The 23,353-nt window shown below is 33.4% G+C and overlaps 1 protein-coding gene across 1 annotated transcript in view; it reads right to left on the reverse strand.

Annotated features, from left to right (window-relative positions):
• Positions 1–1,529: 1,529 nt before the first annotated feature.
• Positions 1,530–23,353, reverse strand: part of Ccdc14 (coiled-coil domain containing 14) — a 57,411-nt gene continuing 35,587 nt past the window's right edge. The window contains exons 10-13 of the mRNA XM_026395618.2: positions 20,243–20,325; positions 16,197–16,415; positions 15,991–16,123; positions 1,530–2,614 (exon numbers count right to left, since the gene is read on the reverse strand). Coding sequence (XP_026251403.2) covers positions 1,684–2,614; positions 15,991–16,123; positions 16,197–16,415; positions 20,243–20,325 — 1,366 coding nt within the window. The 3' untranslated portion in view covers positions 1,530–1,683. The remainder of the gene's footprint in view (positions 2,615–15,990; positions 16,124–16,196; positions 16,416–20,242; positions 20,326–23,353) is intronic.

Here is a 23,353-nt window from a genome sequence, read left to right on the forward strand (position 1 = left end):
GGGTTCCAGGAATTCCAATTCATAGCTAGTTGGTCAGAACTTCTAGAGGCCTGGACTTGTGACTGGCATCTAAAGTGAAGGGCAGTCTGGTTAAACTGAGTTCTCAGTCTATCAGTCTTTTGCTTTTATCTTCACACAGTGTCAGAACTGAACTGGATTAGAGCTATAATTCCGCACACACTTTAGAATCACAGAAGTGATCTATGTTGTGATCAAATAATAGGAGAAACACTTTATTTTCCCGCTATATCCTCAGAATTAACATAAAACACTCTTAAAATCTGCTTCTGCATATGAGTAACTATTGAAACTTGGGAGTAGAAAGATGACACAACTTTCTTCCTTGCATCATTATTTTGTGTTTCTGAATTTACATATTGACGAATTATGGCCTATTACTACCAAATAAGAAATTAATAAATTAACTTATGAAAGCTGGAAGATAGAACACTTAAAATGCTAATGAACAATTCTGTGAATATAGTTTAGAATTCATTTACTATTTTTAGACTCCAAAAATCTCTCTCTGTAAAAGAAAAAAATCTCTTATCTGGACATATCAGAGTCTAGTGGGGTCCTTCAGAGGTTGTAACACTAACATCTAAAATGCTACCATGAAGAGACCCTGGGACCAATAAACACTCTTTCATTCTAAAGGCTGTCCAAGTGCTAAACATAATTGTACGAAGCAGATGACTTGTACTGAGTGTTTGTGACAACTTAAGACTCAGCTTTCTAAGTGTAAAGGTGTGCTGCTTACATGGAGGAAGCTGACACTGGACAGTTAAGAAGTTCTAGTACAGAAAAGTAGAGAAACCAGGTTAGTTCATATTTATAGAACAGTGAATGTTATCAGTTAAATCCTGGGAAAAAACTGGCCCAGAAAGGCAGAATGACAACCAAGATTTACAAATTTCATTATGTTTAAAGAGAGTAAGGATAAAAAACCCAAATATTTCTTTTTTGTTTAAAACAATTTTTTTTTCAAAAGTAAAACTTAGCTGTCAGCTTTGTCAATCTGACTTTATTTTTTAAAGGCCTTAAAACACGCATTCAGGAAAAAAAAAAAATCCAAGAATTTTTAGAAACCATGTTAATTGAGAATATTATCAATGTTTTTTTTTTACAAATAACTATATATATATATATATATATATATATATTTTTTTTTTTACAAAGTGGCATTAACTGGCAATATTTCTTATAAAAGAAATGTTTATACATCTCACCAAGAGCACTGGCCTGTAGTACAGAACATTCCATACAAAAACACAATGTCATTAAGAAACACAGAGCTATCCTAAAACAGAAAAGAAATTCTAGTTTAAATGTAATAATTGCCCCCAGAGACTTTCTTCCCATTATGCTTTAAGGAACAACCAAAAAAATCCTTTAACTTGAACCTTTAACCCCACAATTAAATACTAGTAAAAGAATTCTAATTGATAAGTACTAAATTAAATACTTTCCTAGTCTTGGCAATTTTTAATTTCTTAAGATGACTTTTTATAAATTCCCAAGTGTCAAAATATTCCAACGGTAAGTTTTTATACATAAAATTTATTATTTTATACATAATTAACAATATAAAGTTATTTTTCTACAGAAATTTAAAATATACCTTCGATACAGCCAAGTTCTAATCTTAAAAAGAGAAAGTACTCAATCAATTTGCTTTTGAATTCATTTCTCTAGAAGACCAGTCCGTAAGGACTTCTGGAGCCTAGCTATGTTGGCATCCAACGCTGCTAGGCCATTTCTGAAATCTTGTTCATCACGAGACGTAAACGTTGAAAAAGAAGAGATACTCCAGTCTGACATCAAGTCAGAATTTAAAAAGCTGCCATCACAGACAACATTGCTTTTCACTTGAACATTGGTGCTGTGACAAGCTGACAGGCCAGGACATGCAGCTTGTTCCTCTGGATCCTCAGCAGCAACAGGGATCTTACCAATTGCCTCCTTTATTTTCTTGAGGAGCTGTTTGTCTTCCGTGTCGGTTGTTCTGGAAAGTTTTTCAGGTGCATCTTCTGTTTCATTTTTTGAAGAACAAACTACAGGTACACACAGTTTATTTTCTGTTTCAGAGATAAGTGCACTATCGCTGACTAGTTGTCTTGTAGCAACACTTATCTGTGGCTGGGGGGATACTCTCTTAGAAAGTGGTAGGTTCTTCTTAGAAGGGCTTCTAGCAAAAGGAATATAAATTGTGCTATCTAAATTACATTCATCTTCTATTAAAGTCATGGTTTCACACTCAGCATCAGAATCCTGTTTTGAAAGGGTAGAAAGAATCTCAGGTGCTAATACTCTCTCCATGCCCCCAATATCACTATGTGGAGGGACTTTGGAGGGCAAAACATTTTCATAGGGTTTTTTTTCTATGGTTTTTTCATTTTTAATTGTAGAAAGTGGCTCCAAATGTGTAAGAATGTGATTTGTTTCTAACTTATTTAGGTAGCTCATAATGGAAGTGTGGGGAGGGACTGGGTCCTGTTGAAGCTGTTTATCATAAATGTTCAGAATTGATTTGGTAAGGTTATTTCCAGACTTGCAGCAAGCAGTGTCCATACTAAGATCTGAGAGCAGCTTTGCCATACTGTTCTGTAAAGTTCTGTCAAGAAGAATTCAGTAAAGTAATTATTTTTTTCTATCTGTTTCATTCATATATACATACCTTCATCTTTAAAAAGAAGGACTTGAGACAAGGGTCTGGTTCTTACTATGAAAACTAAAAGACAAAAATTACAGAATATGCTCTGGCAAGAGTATATTAAAATAACAAAGGATGAAAGATCTTGGTTTGCATCAAATCTACTTATATCTAAAAATAAAGGCTCAGAATTTTTTTCTCTCTTAAGATATAGAAATGCCTTATTCCTGAGCAACACTGCAAATAAATCTTTGAGTATAAAACCATCATAATATAAGTAGGCTAAGATATAAAGCAAAATGGAAAATAAAATACTCATTTGCTATGTATTCTGTTAAAAATTATTTTCCTTGCTGGGCATGGTGGTTCACATCTACAATCTCAGCTGCTCAGGAAGCTAAAGTAGGACGACCTGAAATTCAAGGTCATTCTGGGCAACTTAGAGAGACCCTTCCACAAAATAAAACTTAGAGGGCTGGAGATGTATTTCAGTTGGAAAGCACCCCGAGGTTAAGGGAAAAAAAGAAAATCTTCCATTCAAGAGATACACTCAGGATAATATTAGAACAATACTAGAATAAACAGATGGATAGAGATAATTATGTCATAATTAGGGATAAGCAACAGCTAGTTATTGGAAAAGAGTGATATAAGAAAAACCACCCAGGCTTAGAAGCTAAAAAGAAATGGAGCCAAATCCTATTGCTATCATTAGCTGTGATCTTGGGCAAGTCACTTAGCCTTTCTGAATTTCAATTCCTCAACTGTAAAATGTAGATACTTACTTTAGAATTACAAATAAATAAGATTAAATAATAAAATATGAGTAAAGTGCTTAGCACAGTTTCAGTCTAAATGTGTGTTCATCTCATTTGATGACAGCTTTTATTTGTAGTCCTATTAAAACCATCTTAAAGCCTTTCGTCTATATGAATTGAATCATATGATCTTAAATATCAATGAGAAGCCAGGCACAGTGATGCATGCCTATAATCCCAGTGGCTCGGGAGGCTGAGACAGGAGGCTCACAAGTATAAAGCCAGCCTCAGCAATATCGAGGTGCTAAGCAACTCAGTGAGACCCTGTCTCTAAATAAAATACAAAACAGGGCTGGGGATGTAGCTCAGTGGTTGAGTGTCCCAGGTTCAATCCCTGGTACCCATCCTCCCCCCCCCAAAAAAAAAATCAATGAGAAAAAGATAAACAGAGAAAAGATAGATACAAAGGATATCACAGGTAATGAACAAATATATATATATATAACTAGTCAATAAGCATGTCTTAAAAGTTCTACTTTTGTTTTTTCCACAAATTGCTAGGCAAGCACTACATCCTTGGCCTCAAACTTTTAAAAGTTTCAATGAGATAAACTCAAAATTTTAAATGTGATTTATTTTTTTCCCCTTTCTTTGTTTATTGAACATAGTAAAAACAAGAATAGTCCTAGGGAATGAACCCAGGGCCTCCTGCATGCAAGCACTCTACCACTGACATCCGTTCATAGTACTTTTTACATTTTGTTTTGAGCAGGGTCTCACCAAGTTGTCAATGCTGGCCTCAAACTTGAGATCCTCCTGTCCACAGTAGCAGGGATTACAGGTGTGCACCACCAACCCCAGAATATACTATATCCTGTGACCCACAAACTTGAACTTCCAGGAATTCATCCTAGTGCTGCTATATACAAAGAGACTGTACTCAAGGACAGTTATACAGATACTAATAATAGAAAAATTGATGGATATAAACTTTAAAAAGATATTTACAATAGAAAAAATATGTATATTTGTCTATGTTTGATTTAGGTAAATTATGGATAACAGCATAACAGCTATTTTTTTTTTAGTTGTAGTTGGACATAATACCTTTACTTATTTTTATGTGGTACTGAGGATCGAATCCAGTGCCTCACACATGCAAGGTGCACACTCTACCTCTGAGCAACAACCCCAGCCCACATAACAGCTATTTTATAGTCATGTTGTAAAGAATATTTATTGATGGGAAAATGTACATTATATAAAGATAAGTTTAAAAGAGGAGGCCATAAATAAAGTGGATTTAATACCATCTTTATAAAAATCAGTAGTTAACACATGTAGACATAAAATACTAGAAGGAAATCTCTATACCATTCTGTATCTCTGGATATAGAATGGATGATTTTTTTTTCCCCTATAAAAGGGAAAGTTTGAAGGGTTGGAGGAACTATTTCACTCTGACCATGTTACCCCTCCTTCAAGCTGGTACACTGTCACACAGAGAGGAATGCCCTGGGTCCATGGTTTCTACAGTGGTAAACAAGCTGGACGTAGATATTCGGCTTCCCATTCCAGCATCAGTGTTCTGCTTCAGGCTTCCCCAGGCCAGAAGATAAATTCAAGTCTCAGCATATCTGTGACAAGAGCATCTGGTGCCATCCAACCAGAGCTAATAGTGATGAACCTTCCCAACATGACAGTTCTGCATACAACTTTCCTAGGCCAAAAGGAAAGTGTATCCACCCAGTATGCCCATATCCATGAGGAGGCCATCTAGCCCTATCCAACCCCAGTGCCTGACTTATAATCCCACACAGACCTGGTGCTCTGATTAAGGCTTTTCCAAGCCAGGAGGCAAATGTGCATCCACACATACTGTGAAGAACAGCTAAGTAGTAGAGGAGTGACCATAACCAAACTCTGAGTTCTGCATAAGGAAATGATGGCTGAAATTTTCCCCTATCTGCGGAAAGATATCAAAATCCAAGTATAGGAAACTCAGAGGTTTCCAAATCAATTCAACCCAGAGATTTGGTCAAAATCAAAGACAAAGAATTCTGAAAGAAGCAAGAGCTAACAAACATATTATCATACAAGGGAGCACTGATAAAGCTATTAGTGAATTTCTCAGCAAAATCCCTATGGACCAGGAGAGAAAAAATGGAGTAGCATACTCAAAGAACTGAAAAAAAAATTGCTAACCAAGAATACTTTACCTAGCAAAGGTGTTATTCAGATATGAAAATAAAAAACTTCCCAAACAAACAAAAGCTAAAGGAGTTTATCACTAGGCCAGGCTTACAGGAATAACTACTAAAGGCAGTTTTTAAAGCTAAAATGAAAGGCCACTGAAAATACAAAACTCAATGATTAAAACATAACCAGATTCAGAATACTCTAGAGTAATGAAATGGTAGTGTGTAAAGCAATTTTATCTCTAATATAAAGGTTAAAAAGACAAAACTATGCAAAACAGCTAAAGCTACAACAAGTGGTTATATTTTGTATTACAAAATTATTATATATTACAAAAAGATGTAAACATAGACATCAAAATCATAAGGGGCAGGGGAGTAAAACTGTAGTTTCTGTTTGTATGAAGCTAAGTTACTATCAGTTTAAAACAGCCTTTTATAACTAAAAGATATTTTATGTAAGCCTCATGTTTTATGTAACCACAAAACAAACCTCTACGGTAGTTATACAAAACATAAAAAGAAAGGATTTAGGGCTGGGGATGTGGCTCAAGCGGTAGCGCGCTCGCCTGGCATGCGTGCGGCCCGGGTTCGATCCTCAGCACCACATACCAACAAAGATGTTGTGTCCGCCGAGTGTCCGCCGAGAACTAAAAAATAATAAATATTTTAAAAAATTCTCTCTCTCTCTCTCTCTCTCCTCTTTCACTCTCTCTTTAAAAAAAAAAAAAGAAAGAAAGAAAGGATTCAAAGCATACCAATTCAGAAAATCATCAAATGCCAAGGAAAACAGGAAGAGAGAAAAGAAAGAATCTAAAAACTACCAGAAAAGAAATTACAGAATGGCTATTATATGTCCATACGTATCAATTACATTTTTTAATCAAAAGGCATAGGTTGAATGGATAAAACAAATGAAAAATACTACAAGAGACACATTTGCCAGTAAGGACAACACAAAGACTAAAAGTAAAGAATGGTAAAAAATATTTCATACAAATGGGAAAGTGGAAAACAAAATAGAGCAGAGGCAGCTATAATCATATCAGACAAAATAGAATTAAGTAAAAAAAGAGACGAGGAAGGTCACTATATAACAATGAATCAACTCATCAAAAGGACATAACAGGGACTGGGATGTGGCTCAAGCGGTAGCGCGCTCGCCTGGCATGCGTGCAGCCCGGGTTCGATCCTCAGCACCACATACAAACAAAGATGTTGTCTCCGCCAAGAACTAAAAAATAAATATTAAAATTCTCTCTCTTCCCCTCTCTCTCACTCTCTCTTTAAAAAAAAAAAAAAAAAGGACATAACAATTGTAAATATATAAACACCCAATATAAGACCACCTAAATATATAAAGCAGTTATTAATTTGAAGAGACAGACCGCAATGCAATAATACTAGAGGATGTTAATACCCCTCTTTCAACAAGGGACAATTATCCAGATGGAAAATTAATATGAAAATATTAAGAGTTGAATTACACTATAGACCAAACCAAAAGGAGCTATGCAAAACATTCTAACAAACAGCAGAGAATACATATTCTTCTCTAGCAAAATGAAACATTCTCCACCTTAGATCATATGGTAGGATACAAAAAAGTTCTCAACAAATTTAAAAAAAATAAAATCTTTAAGAAATAAAATCTTATCAAGTACCTTTTCTGATTGCAAATAAAACTAGAAATGAATAATAGGAGAAATTTTAGAAAATTCAGAAATGTGGAAATTAAGCAAAATGTTCCTGAACAACCAGTGGGTCAAAAAAGAATCAAAAGGGAAATAAAAAAATATTCTGAGACAAAATGAAAACACTATATGCCCAAACTTACAGTATTCAGCAAAAGCATTTCATAGAGGAAAAGATGATATAAGAAGAACGAGCTCAAATAATCTACTGTTCAAATGACTAGAAAAAAAGGAACCCACTAAGCCTAAAGATAGAAGATATAAGGACAAAAATCAGAGAAGAAATAATTAAAATAGAGACTAGAAAAATAATAGAAAAAAAATCAATGAAACTAAGTTTTTTTTTATAAAGATAATAGGCAAACTCTTAGTTAGATTTACCAGGAAGAAAGAAAAAACTCAAAATCTGAAATGAAAGAGAAGATATTACAATTGATACCACAAAAATAAAAATGATCATAACTACTAAGAACAGTTATATCACAAATTGATAACCTAGAATAAATAAATTCCTAGACACACCTACCAAGAGCAAATCAAGCAAAACAGAAAATCCGAATAGATCAATAACAAGAGACTGAATCTGTAATAAAAAGGCTCCCATCAAAGAAAGCCTAAGACCAGATGATTTCACAGCTGAATTACACCAAACGTTTAAAGAAGTATTAATCCTAATACCAATCCTTCTCAAATTCTTTCAAAAACTCAAAGTGGAGGAAATTTTTTCCAAACTCATTTTAAAAGACTAATATTATCTTGATATCAAAGCCAGACAAGGACACTGCAAGAAAAGAAAATTACATGCCAGTATCCCTGATGAACATGGATGGCAAAATCCTCAACATAATACTAGCAAATCAAATTCAACAACACACGAAAAGAATCATTCACCATTATCAAATAAGACTTATCCCTGGGATATAAGGATAATTCAACATATGCAAATCAATAAATGTGATATACTACATTAAAAAATGAAGAATAAAAACCATGATTATCTCAACTAATAAAGAAAAAGTATGTGACAGAATTCAACATCCTTTCAAGAAAAAAATCTTCACAGATTAGGTACAGAAGGAAAGTATCTTAACCTAATAAAATTCATATAACCCGTATATGACAAGCCCATAGTTAATATCATACTCAATGGAGAAAAGTTGCAAAGTTTTCTTCTAAAACCAGGATGCCCACTTTCACCACAAAATAGTACTGGAAGCCCTAGCCAGAGCAATTAGGTAAGAGAAAGAAATATATATGCTTCTTGACTTTATGATGGGGTTACATCCTGATAAACCTATCATAAGTTGAAAACGCACTTTCATTTGGTACAAGGAATTCAATCCAGGGGTGCTTAACCACTGAGCCACATCCCCAGCTCTTGTTATTTTTTATTCAACGATACGGTCTCTCACTAAGTTGCTTAGGGCCTCGCTAAGTTGCTGAGGCTGGCTTTGAACTTGCAATTCTCAGCTTCAGCCTCCCAAGCCACTGGGATTACAGGCATGCACCATTATATGTGGCTGAAAATGCATTTAATACCCTGGTAAACTCATGAAAAGTAAAAAATCATGAGTTGAACCACTATAAAATAAGGACTCTGTAAAAGATATCCTAATACAAAGGAAATGCTGACAATATGGACTTACATATAAAGACTTCACCAAAAAACTGTTAAAATGATAGAAAAAAATCCAGGAAAATTGCAGAACACAAAAACAATTTACAAATATCAATACTGACAGCATTTCCCCCCCTTTTTTGGTACCGGGGATTGGACCCAGGGGCACTTTACCTCTGAGCTATATCCCTAATCTTTTTTATTTTTTACTTTAAGATAGTGTCCTGCCAATTTGTTGACAATCTCCAATCTCCCTAAGTTTCTGAAGCTGACCTCAAGATTGGAATCCTTCTGCCTTAGCCTCTCAAATTGCCAGGATTGCAGGTATAAACCATTGCACCCAACTTCTTCTTCTTCTTCTTTTTTTTTTTTTTTTTTTTTTTTTTAAGAGAGAGAGAGAGAGAGAGAGAGAGAGAATTTTTTCAATATTTATTTTTAGTTTTCAGCGGACACAACATCTTTGTTTTTGTATGTGGTGCTGAGGATTGAACTCAGACCGCATGCATGCCAGGCGAGCATGCTATCGCTTGAGCCACATCCCCAGCCCTGCACCCAACTTCTTGATAGCCATTCTACACACTAACAACAAACTATCCAAAAAGAGAAATTAAGAAGACAATCTTGCTTACAATAGTAAGCAAAATATCCAAAATAATTTGGAGTGAATTTTACCAAGGAGATGAAAGACCTGTTTAATAAAAACTATAGAATAATGATGAAACTTAAGAAAATACAAATAAATATAAAGATATCCCATGCTCATAAACTGGAAGAATAGTTTAAATGACCATACTACCCTAAGTGGTCTATAGATTCAGTACAGTCCTATCAAAATTCTAATATCATTTTTCAAAGAGATAGAAAAAAAATCCTAAAATTCATATGAAACCACAAAAATAACCAAAGAAATCTGGAACAAAAGAAAAACAAAAACAAAACAAAGCTGAGGCATTAAAGTCCTGAATTTCAAAATATATTATAAAGCTACTACAAGCAAGACAAGCATGGCACTTCCCATAAAAACAGACATATCCATCAATGGAACAAGATAGAAAGCCAGAAATAAGCCCACAGATTTATAGCCAGTTGATTGCCAAGATCATTCAATGATAAAAGGAGTTTCTTCAACAAATGGTTTGGGGAAAACTGGATATCCACAAACAAAAGAATGAAATTAAGCCATCTCACATACATAAATCAAATCAAAATGAGTTAAAGACTTACATCACATAAGACATCCCCTTTCACCTAAACTGTAGAACTACCAGAAAAAAATTAGGTAAAAGCTTCATGTCATTGGTCTGGGCAATTCTGAGGGATATGACCTTCAGAGCATGGGTAATAAACACAAAATAGACAAATGGGACTAAAAATCTTCTTCATAGTAAACAGTTAACAAGGGTGAAGAGAAATCCCAGAAGAGGAGAAAATGTTTGCAAACCATGTCTGATAAGAAGTAGACATTTCAAATACGTCAAACACAACAATGACAACAAAAACGACAACAACAAAAACCTCAACTCAGTTAAAAAATAGACAAAGGACCTGAAGAGATATTTCTCAAAAGAAAGCATATGAACAGCCAAGAGGTTCAAGAAAAAATGCCCAATATCACTAATCATTAGGGCAATGCAAATTTAAACTAAAATGAACTATCAATTCATACCTGTTAGTATGGCTATTATCAAAAAGATAAGAAGGGACCCCTCTACACACTGCTGGTGGGAATGTAAATTAGTATAGCCATTATGGGAAATGGTATGGAGGTTCCTCAAAAATCTAAAGTAGAACTACCATATAATCTAGCAATCTCACTTCTGGGTATATACCCGAAATAACTGAATCAACATATCTAAAAGATTACCTGTACTCCCATGATCACTGCAGCACAGCCAAGATATGGGATCAACCAAGTATCTATCAACTGATGAATGGATAAAGAAAATGTGGATATAAACACAATGAATGGCATTCAGACTTCAAAAAGAAGGAAATTATGTCATTTGTGACAACATGGATGAAACTGGAGGACTTTATGCTAATAAAGCATAGCATAGATGGACAAAGATCAATGATTTTACATACATGTGGAATCTAAAAATGTTGAAGGTGGACTGGGGATATAACTCAGTAGTAGAAAAATTGACTGTCACTTGTAAGACCCTAAATTCAAATTCCAGCATGGTAAAACAAAATGAACTACATTTTAAAAAATGGTTGAAATCATGATAAAGAATAGAATGGTGGTTACCAGAGGCTGGTGGAGTGGGAGAGTTTGGGGGGGATAGAGAAGTAAGGAGATGGGAAAGTTCCAGTTTTGACAGGAGGAATAAGTCTTTGAATTCTATCACAAGATAGATGACCAGACTTGAACTAACTATTCCATATATAGTGAGACATCACACTGTATGAAATAAATACATACAATTATGATTTGTCAATTGAAATATTAATTAAAGAGAAATTAATGAGCTATAATTAGTGCCTTGTGGATATATGTATAGGTAAGATTCACTGTGGTATATTCATATGTATTTAGGAAAGTTAGGTCAGATTCATTCCACTGTTCTTTCCTTATCCCATCTTTCCTCCCTCCCCCTCAATCCCCTTTCTCTATTCCACTGACCTTTGTAATTTGATGGGATCCCTACGACCCTAACCCCTTATTTTGAACTAGTTTCTGTATATTAGAGAAAATACTCAGCCTTTTACTTTCTGGGTCTAGCTTAAGCAAAGAAATATTTCTATTGACATTTCTTTCCAGAACTTAACAAAAGTGTCACCTTTGCTGTGGACAAAATCAGGGATAAAGAGAAAGAAAGGATGACATAATAACATCAATAAAAGTTTATCTCTGGAAATTAATAGCAGTCACTAAACTTCTGATGCATTAAAAAAAATAAGACTCCTCCATTGCTTCTGAAATTAAAACCATTTTTAATTTTTAGTTGTAGATGGACATAATACCTTCATTTTATTAATTTTATTTATTTATGTGGTGCTGAGGATTGAACCCAGTACCCCATGCATGCCAGGCAAGTGCTCTTACCACTGAGCCACAACCCCATCCCTTTGCCTCAGAAATTAAAGGGAAAATCTCCATAAACATACGAGAATATGTAAAACTTTTAAAGGCAGCTTTTATAAGCAGCTCATTTTTATAGTACTGGGGACTGAACCCATGGCCTAATGCATGCTAGACAAGTACTCTGCCACTGAACAAATACTTCCTTAGCTCTTCAGGGTCCCAGATTAGCCTTAATCTGTTGCAATCCTCCTGTCTCAGCCTCCTAAGTAGCTGGGATAACAGCACCACCATGCGTGGCTAAGCATATTGATTTTTAATGCTTAGAAAACTGGCACATCTTCTTCATATCAAGAAATGTAATTTTTTAAATTAATTATCAGCACTTCTAAAACTGTTCTTTGAAGCTATTAAAATATGTTCTACTTACTGAAAACATTAATTTTTCTCAAATTTTAACAGTTTTATAACATGTGCTATAGTAAAATCTGAAAAAAAGTGATAAAGTTATATTTCAAAATCACTGAAAGTGGCAAAGAGAGATAGTTTAAGATATTTGTTTAGACATTGTATGTGTACCTTTCAATCTCATAAGTCCCCTCCAAATATCTGCGAAAGAGATTCAGAAAAATTGATAAAATCTTTTTCAATTATTTTAATTGTACAAATTTATAGGACATAATGTGACCACTTGATACATGTATACAATATATATGATCAAATCAAGGTAATTAATGCCTCCATTAATTTTTTTTAAAATTTTAACTATTATGTAATAATATTTATATTATACAGTATGATATTATAATATGCATAAAATATACTAATCAAATCAGGTTGATTAATGTTTCCATCTCCTTTCATAACTTTGCATTTTAAAAACTTTTAAACTCCTCTTTTCTAGTTAGAGATAAAGTGTTATTTAAAACACACCCAAAAAACCCAACACCTAGCTGAGAAGGTGCATCACTACAGGGAAGAGGGACTGGGTAGATAACCATGCAAATTCACCTGTATTGTCAGATGATGCTACTTTACCTTGAAGATCAAAATGGTCACAGAAGCCCAGTCAGAGAAATGTTATTAGTTGATGAAATAACATAGGTGTTCCCAAACATACTATATATCCCCAGCGTGGATGAATTTAGATACACTTAAGCTCAAAGACTATTTTTGTTTTTAAATTTAAAAGACAAAGCAAAAATTGACATTAATGTGTATACATGGCATTTTACAACTATTAATCTTCAGAAGACTGGAGGAGTGGTACTAATGCCTATGTGACATACTATGCTAAGCCTGCCCACCATATTTTATAATTATTTAGATGGCAGTTACTCTGACTTAATGAGTGAACTAGTAGTCATGATGTAGGATTTATGCCCAGTATAAAAAGAAGAGGTGCTTAACAGAAATTGGGGGAAAAAAATGACAGGAAAATTCTTCAGTCTTAAGAAAATGAGAAAAAAATAGTTGAGATATCTTCTCCAAAGGCAGATAGTTTCTAAGAATTAATTAGTTTTTCAGTTCCTATACTTCCATGTTAGGATAAATGTGAAGAAAAGAAAGGCTCCAATTACAAACAAACCCTTCACCATTCCTAATGAACATTGGAAAAAGCAGACTACAAGTTATTTTGAAAGAATAAGCAAATACAAGTGTATCTTCTAAAGATCAAAGAATCCCTCATAATTGCTCATTTTTACTTAGAGAATTTGTTCCTTTACAAAATACGAAGCAAAGCTGAGGAGGGAATTTGAAATTGGCTTGGGACCCAGTTTAGGAACCAACTATCTGGTAAAGTCAGGTAAGCTCCTTCATTTCTTTGGGCTTCCATTTATATGACTTTCTAGAATAATTACACTATTACTTTGAAAGACTGTTCTGATTTTTCTATTATCAATTTTCTTTTTTGTTTGTTTGTCTTGTTTTTCTTTTTGGTACCAGGCATTGAACCCTGTATTCTGAAATACAGAATCTCATAAAGTTGCTTATGGTTTCACTAAGTTGCTGAGACTGGTCTTTAACTTTCAATCCTCATGTCTAAGCCTCCGTAGTCACGGGATTACAGGCATGCACCACCTCATCTGGCTTATTATCAATTTTCTAGGTAAATGAGTTACACATGTTGAATAGTATTTAGTCAAATTTATCCTTAAAAAAATGTATCTCCCCTTTATATTTATTTAAATCACTAGAAAAAGCTTTTTGCTTGATGACATGAATATTTAACAACTGAAATAATTAAATATTTTAAGTCTGTTTCACACATATATATTTGGAATATAATATGTAAAAAATGTTTGATGAATAAGTAAATAAAGCCATCCATCATCCATTTATCTCTCAGGTAAAAAATACTAAGGATTACTTAGATTAAATTAGGCATAGAATTGTTACCAGAAAATGTATACTATTTTAGCTAAAACCAAGCCATATATAAAAGAGAAATAAAATGCTCAAATCCCAGCTTATTAACTTTCGATTAATACTTTAATCTGCAGGCCCTTGGTTTCCCCATCTGTGAAAATGCAGATATTAAAAGTTCCCTCCATATATGAGGACAAATCAAAATAACATATATGGGAAAGAGAAGACTTTGAAAAATATCAATGTACTTCATTAATTTCTTACTTTACTTTGAAGAAAAATTGTATAGGCTAGCATTTAGAAAACTGGCCAGGGCCTAATGAATTATAATTCCACATAGACACAAGAAATGTCTTTTGTTTTTCCAACTATGAAAATCTATAATGAGGACTGGGGTTGTGGCTCTGGTAGAATGCTCGCCTGGCACGTGTGAGGCTCTGGGTACGATCCTCAGTGCCATGTAAAAATAAATAAATAAAATAAAGGTATCGTGTCTGCCTACAACTAAAAATACATTAAAAATAAATAAATAAATAAAATAAAGATGTTGTGTCCAGCCACAACCAAATAAATAAATAAATAAATAAATAAGCAAGCTTTAATGAGGGGCTGGGGTTATGGCTCAGTGGTAGAGTGCTTGCCTACCATGTGTGAGGCAGTGGTTGGATTCTCGGCACCATATATAAATAAATAAAATAAACGTCTATTGACAACTAAAAAATATTTTTTTAAAAAAAAGCTTTAATGAAATTATCCTATGAAATAAATGTAGGAAAAAAAGCAGTATTTCTGTATTAACAGATTATAAATTTTAGAGGTTTAAAAATTCAAATATTAGACTATACATGTGTATGCACATACATACGTATATGCATACATTACTATTTAATCTATTTTTCTAAAAGTTTATAATTCAAAGTGGGTCTGTTAATTGGGAATACAATACATACTGTTTTATATTCAAAATTATCTTATATTTGGAAATATAAATTTCTAGGATCATTCAAAGACATGGTCATACCTGATGATTTTCTGGCCTAAAATAACCTCTCTTCTGGGACTTTAAACAGTTAAAAATCCAATGTTAGCAAATGTCTCAAAAGAAAAATTTAGTAATTTTATTTATCTGCTAGGAAATGAAGGATCTTAGGAGCCACTGACAAAGTCCTCATTTTATTGCCAAAATGAAGAAAATGAAGCTCAAAGAGTATAAATGAGTTACCCAAGATCATATGGCATAAGGGCTTACCATGCTAACTGCTTTTCATGAATTAGTTTCTGAGTTTCTCCCAACCCTATCTATGTCCCTACTTTACAAGAGAGGGTGAGAAAGTTTAAACAATGAGCTCAAAGTCATCAACTAATATGTGGCAGAACTGAGATTTCATTCAGGTCTTTGGCTTCACAGCCAGGGAGCTTACCACTTTGCTATACAGGTTGTTAGCCTCTCATCAGAGCTCATTACCTAGACTTACAGAGTCTAAAAAAGCATTTGCCCAGGTTTGGAATTTCTAAACTTCCATAATTGGAACAGGAAGAAAAAATTAGAAATTAGCAAAAAAAATTGAAAAAATAAGAGAAAATGATAAGGAAAAAAGGGCAGGTTTGACATTATTTTGAATTTATAATACATCAAATAAGAGGCCTAGGTTAGTTAAAGAAAGGCAATTTTACCTGGTTAATTCTCTCAGCCGAGTCACTTCAGCATCACGCTGACGCAGTGTTATTCCCAATATCTGATTTTCCTTTTCAGTAGTTTCTAACTTAAACCGGGAATTTTTCACATTGACCAAAGCTTCCTCCAATTCTAAAACAACAAAAGTTTCAGTTTCTCATTCCTTTCTAAAAAATGTGACTATAACAATAGCCTAAATACATACCAATTTTTATTCTTGTTATCTCAATGTCAAATTGCTGTTTATTTTCAAGAAGTGTTTGCTCTTTGTCTTTAAATATACTAGCAAATTTTTTATTTTCATCTTTCTGATTTTCAATCACTTTTAAGAGCTCTTCATTTTTACTCTGTAGTAATTCCTGACTCTTCAGTGACTCCTGCAATTGATTTTGCAGTGACGTGTTCAATGATTGAAGGGAATACACTGCAAGACAAAATAGATTAAACAGTTCTTTCTCAATTTTAAAAATACAAACATGGAAAAGATTTGTTTTTAGAAAAAGGCCTGGAATTTACTGATTTTGCTTAATAATGATGTGTATAAGCAGTTCTATATAAATACCAAATGTATTTTTAAAAATTGATTGGTAAAAATCATGTCTTTCTTCTTTAATTGAAATTATGTGCATTAAATTATTTTTACCTTTTTAAATTAAAGAAAAATACATGTACAAAATAAAAAATTGAAATGCCACAAGATATCAATAGATAATTCCTAATGATTCTCAAAGAAGTATCTCTCTTTTTCCCTACCTGACTCTTCTCCCAGAGGCATCATTATTAATTTTAGCTATCTTTCTTAGAAACCTTTTGCGAATAGTATATAATCTTATATAAAATTATACATATATGTAAATATAAAAGAATTATACTATACCCATTTTCTAACACTGCCTTTTTTCCCCCATAAGACTGTTAGGTATCAGCACATAGACTTATATTCTTTTTCTTAAAAACTACAGAAGTACATGGTACCGTTTCATTTAGCAAACACAAGCTTCAGTTAATGTTTACCATGTATGAGACACTATATTAGAATCTGGGTACACAACAGTAAATAACATGGACGTGTTATCTCATGAAGCTAGTACTAAACAAGTAAATATAACTCAAAAGAAAAGAGAAACAAAAACAACCCAATAAAGTAAATGAATAAGAGAATAAAAAGAGAGAAGCTATTACTTAGAATGACAACCACTGATCTCCCCATTTCCATTCATGACCTTCCCTTTCACTTTCCTTTATCCCCCACATTTTGTTCACAGTAGAACCAGAATGATCTATCTGAAGTTACTCTCATGAAGACAAATACTTTCATGATATACTTGTTCTGCTGAATGCACATATTTTTCTTATTGCTTTGTAAGAGATATTAATATATTAAGAAAATTAAGCTCATGTCATATATTGCAAAAAACAAATTCCCCATTTTCTTGATGCTTTTTGAATGTACTCTGCTGTTCAGAAATCGAAAAAGAATTTTTGGAGAAAATTTTATCTGTTCCTCTGTGACATCTACATTTACATCAGACTTTGTCCTGAGAACATTATTTTGAAAGTTCTCAATTAATAACTTCATAGCAAAGGAAACAATCAAGAACATGGAGAGCCTACCTGAATTAATCCTCAGGATATATATAAAGAAATCAAAAAGTATAACAACAACAACAACAACAAGAACCTAATTAATAAATTGGCAAAGGAACTCAACAGGCACTTCACAGAATACAAATGATTAACAAATAAATAAAAAAGTGTTCAATATTTCTAGCAATTAGAGAAATGCAAATTAAAACTACAGTGAGATTTCATCTCGCACCAGTCAGAATAAAAATTATAAAGAATACAAGTAACAGTAAATGTTGGCAAGGATGTGGGAAGAAGGTACAGTCATACATTGCTAATGGAACTGCAAGTTGGTGCAACCACTATGGAAAAGCGGTATGGAGACTCCTCAAAAACTTGGAATGGAACCACCATTTGACCCAGTTATCCCACTCCTCAGCATTATATCAAAAAGACTTAAAATCAGCATACTACAGTGATGCAGCCACAATAATGTTAATAGCAGCTCAGTTCACAATAGCTAAGCTATGGAACCAACCTAGGTGCCCTACAACAGATGAAGAGATAATGTGAAAAGAAAATGCGGTATATATACACAATGGAATATTACTCAGCCATAAAAAGAATGACTTTTGCGGTAAATAGATGGAACTGTAGACTATCAATCTAAGTGAAATAATCCAATCCCAAAAAATCCAAAGGCCAAATGTTCTGATATGTGGACACTGAAACACATCAAGGGGGAAAGTGAGAACAGAAGTTCACTGGATTAGACAAAGGGGAATGAAGGGAAGGAAGGAGGATGGTAAAAAGAAAAACACAGAATGAATTGGACTTTACTTTCCTATGTTCACATATGAATACATTACCACTGAAACTTCATATTATGTACAACCACAAGAATGGGATCCTAATTAGAATAAGTTATACTCCACATAGGTATAATATGTCAAAATACACTCTTCTGTCATTGTATCTAAAAAGAACAAATAAAAAAAAATCTAAGGAAGATAGTAGAGGAAAGGGACCCTTGGAGAGGGAGGAGGGATAGGAAAGAAAAAAAATAGAAATGATAAGGTTCTATCTAAAATGAGGGCTGGTAATAATTTTTATAATAGGGGATGGTGACATAGCACAGTTGGTAGAGTGCTTGCCTTGCATGTACAAGGCCATGGGTTCAATTCCCAGACCACACACCCACACATACACGCACATATAAAACCTATTCTAATAGGCACTGTTGACATAAAAATTTTCAGTTCCAAACTTTCATTGCTTTTTCATCTTCAATTATATTCATCAGGAAAACAAAAAAACAAAAAAACCATAGGGCAGAGGGGTGGGAGGGAAAGGGAGGAGAAGGGGACTTGCAAAGATGGTGGAATGTGATAAACATCATTATCCAAAGTGCATGTACGAAGACACGAATTGGTGTCAACATATCTCTGATTGTATATACTTAAACATTATATACAATCAGAGATATGAAAAATTGTGCTATATACGTATAATAAGAATTGTAATGCATTCTGCTGTCATTTATTAAAAAAAAAACCTCGATATTTAGGCAAGAGATTCTACAACTTTTCATTTATACCCTATGACAATAATCTAAACTGCATAGTTCTTCATCAATCACAAATATTTTTCATTGACTACTACAAGAAAGGAAATGTAGCACAAAATGTAGCACAGGTTTTGTAGCACAAACAATGTAGCATATAACCACAGCAGGCAATAATAATAATAATAAGTCTCATTTTTTTCCCTTCTAATACTATTAGTTTTTATTTCTCTATTAACCTGTGACCCATAAGGACAATTTGGTGGCTTGTGCCTGTAGTCCCAGCTACTGAGGAGGCTAAGGAGGGCGATCTCTTGAGCGTGGGACTTTAAGAAACCAGCCTAAACAATATAATTAGACTCTGTCTCAAAACAACATAAGAATAATTTAGTGATATTTGTTAAAATTGCGATTGCGTATACTATTTGGCTCATCAGTTCTATTATTATAAATCTATCTTGCAAAATGCTCACATATTTGTATAAAGATAAGAATCTTTCAGGGGCTGGGGTTGTGGCTCAGCAGTAGAGAGCTCGTCTAGCATGTGCAAGGCCCTGGGTTCAATCCTCAGCACCACAAAAAAACAAATAAATAAATAAAATAAAGGCATTGTGTCCAACTACAACTAAAAAAATAAATATTAAAAAAAGAAGAATTTTCATTGCATTGTTGTTTGCTTTGAGAAAAAGGGGTGAAGTATTCAGATGTCTTCCAGAAGATCTTCAATATATTATGGTAGAGCCACATAAGCAGAAAATAAGTTAACAAAGAAAAAAAAAAGAAAACTTATGTATTTTATAGGAAAAATGTTCACTATGTATAAAATGATTAAATGTTAGCTTTGAAGCACACACTCAATTTTTAAAAATTTGAAAATACATATATAATTTTATTGTGCTTGGCACAATATACACCTTTAGTAGAGGTGTATTATTGGGATGTAGATAGCACACTAATCTTTTATTTTCCTGCACTATTTTCTATTTTAATATGGAGCACCATACCTATTTTTAAGTTGATTGAAAACAAAGAAAATCCACTGGACAAACTAATTTATTTTTTTTAAATCAGCATTTCCAGAGCCACTAAGATTTTAATAGTTTTAAAGTTCTTTTACCTACATTCATGGTTGCATTCCACGGGGCCAGATGTCTTTTGAGTGTTTTCTTGTTCTCTGAGTCGCTGGTTCAAAATTCTCAATTGTCTGAAAGGAAATAATGAAGAACTATGAATTTAAGAATCCAAGCCCATTTAACAGTAAACATTATAATTACGTATACTAATGCACCAACAAAAAATTGAGAAAAAAAACAAAAGCAAAAAAGACCAAACAGTGATATACAAAAACTACTCAGTAGAATAGTGGAAGTCTGGCATTTGTTTTTTGGGGATTGACTAACTTCACTTAGCATTATCTTCTCTAACTACATCCATTTAACTACAAATGCCATGATTTTATTCTCTTTTATTGCTGAGTAATATTCCATTGTATATATATGCCACATTTTTTTTTTATCCATTCATTTATTGAAGGGCATCTAGGTTGGTCCCACAGTTTAGCTATTGTGAATTGTGCTGCTAGAAACATTGATGTGGCTGTGTCCCTGTAGTATGCTGTTTTTAAGGCCTTTGGGTATAAATGGAGGAGAGTGATAGCTGGGTCAAATGGTGGTTCCATTCCTAATTTTCCAAGAAATCTCCATAACTGCTTTCCAAATTGGCTGTACCAATTTTCAGCCCCCACTAGCACTTATGAGTGTACCTTTTTCCTGCTAACACTTATTGTTGTTTGTATGCCTAATAGCTGCCATTCTGACTGGAGTGAGATGAAATCTTAGAGTGGTTTTGATTTGCATTTCTCTAATTGATAGGATAATGAACATTTTTTCATATATTTGTTGATTGATTGTACATCATCTTCTGAGAAGTGTCTTTTCAGGTCCTTGGCCATTTATTGATTGGGTTGTTTTTTTGGTGCTTAGCTTTTTGAGATTAGTGTTCTATCTCATGTGTGAGGAGTAAAGATTTGCTCCCAAGATGAAGGCTCTCTATTCACCTCACAGATTGTTTCTTTTGCTGAGAAGAAACTTTTAGTTTGAGTCCATTCCATTTGTTTTACTTTTTTTTATTTTTTATTTTTAGTTGCTGATGGACCTTTATTTTATTTCCTTATTTATATGTAGTGCTGGGAATCGAACCCAGCGCCTCACGCATACAAGGCAAGTGCTCTACCGCTGAGATACAACTCCAGCCCCCAATCCCACTTATTGATTCTTGATTTTAATTCTTATGCCACAGGAGTCTTATTAAGGAAGTTGGGGCCTAATCCCACATGATGGAGATTAGGGCCTACTTTTTCTTCTATTAGATGCAGGGTCTCTGGTTTTATTCCTAAGTCCTTGACCCATTTTGAGTTGAGTTTTATGCATGTGAGAGATAGGGGTTTAATTTCATTTTGTTGCATATGGATTTCCATAGTGGGATAGGGAGCAGGAGCAGGGAGGAATACACAAACTCTAGATAGGGCAGAGGGTTGGAGGGGAAGGGAGGGGGCACGGGGTTATAAATGATGGTGGAATGTGATGATCATTATTATGAAAGTACATGTATGAAGACATGAATTGATGTGAATATACTTTGTATACAACCAGAGATATGAAAAATTGTGCTTTTTATGTGTTATAAGAATTCTAATGCATTCTACTGTCATATATAAATAAAAAAATAGAAAAGCTAAGCAGAAAAATAAAAAAAGAATAGTGGAAGTTCATCTAACCTCTAAAACAAAAGACAAATACTGAGCAAAATAAAAATACCCTACTGCCAGGAGCCTGGGATACTTCCAGCCAGCTTAACTGCCATATCACCAGCTACTCTCTTCTTCCCTGCTTTCAGGGTTAGACTTTTAAAAAGTAATTATTCTATAAAAAGTGATATATGAAAAAATAACCCAAGATAATCTTCTAAAAATGGGTGTTAACACATGCTATTGCAAAATATTATGTTAAATTTTTCTTTCTTTCTCCCCCACCCCATTTTCTACTGTCTCTTTCTTTTCTTTTTTGTTGTTGTTCTATTCTTTTCCCTTATATCCCTTATTGCTATTTTCTTTTTCTGCTTTCCTTCTCTGCATCTTCATTACTGTAGTCAATCATCTACTTTTTAAAAGATCAGTCACTATGAACTAGATACCTGCAGACCACTGACTACTAATAGATAACTTTCTGCTTGATGTTTGTCACACACTGACAAAATTGGGAAACAGAAATATATGCTTCTAGTAATTTCCTTATTAGATGGAAAAGTTAATGTCTATTTAATGAGAATGTGAACAAGTAGCAACCTTGCCCAAAATGAACTTCACAACATGTAACTTTTCACCAATAGGAACATACAAAAGTGTTTACTTCTAAGAAGGCACTGCTTAAAAAAAAAAAAAAAAAAAAAAAAAGAAGAAGTTATCTCTAGCATCTTTCTAGAATAACTTACCTTGAAAATATCTGAATTAAAATATTTATTTTTGTTATTGAATCTAAAATGATAGTACCCCTACCTCATTATCATTCATGTGTATTAAATACAAAATATACAAACAACAAAGCCCAACAATGGAGTTTTAGGAGAGAAATCTAAATAATCTTTAAGTGAGAAAGGCATTCCTTAGCAAGACTCAAAATCCAGCAACCATCAAGGAAAAGAATACAGGATTTAAGTACATCAAAATTTGAAGCTTATTCTAGAATTGAAGGCTTGGAAAAAAATTCCTACCATATATATGATGGGGAAAGGGTACACAACATTTAAAAAGCTTCTACAAATATAGAAGTCAACCTAGTAAAATGTAACAAAGGACAGAATAGGCCATTCACATAAGAAATAGAAATGGTCTATAAATACTTGAAAACTGCTCAATCTGCAAATTTAAAACAAGGAAATATATTTTGATCATAGGATTGATAGAAATAAAAAGAAATAACACTTTGTTGGTGACAGTATAGGGAAATTAATTATCTCAAATGATGAGAGTCACTTTAGATAACAATTTGGCAAATTCAACAAAATGTAAAATGTTCATAAATCTTTGACAAAATAATTCTACTTCTAGGTTATCTGTCCTCAGAAATAGCTGTACATGTGCAAAAGCATCTAAAACCTTGTATATATAAAGAAATATGCATTATTTAATAATGACAAGTTGGAAACACAATGTACATAATTACGGTATATACATA

The sequence above is a fragment of the Urocitellus parryii genome, chromosome 2 (genome assembly GCF_045843805.1).
Source record: "Urocitellus parryii isolate mUroPar1 chromosome 2, mUroPar1.hap1, whole genome shotgun sequence".
Classification (NCBI taxonomy): domain Eukaryota; kingdom Metazoa; phylum Chordata; class Mammalia; order Rodentia; family Sciuridae; genus Urocitellus; species Urocitellus parryii.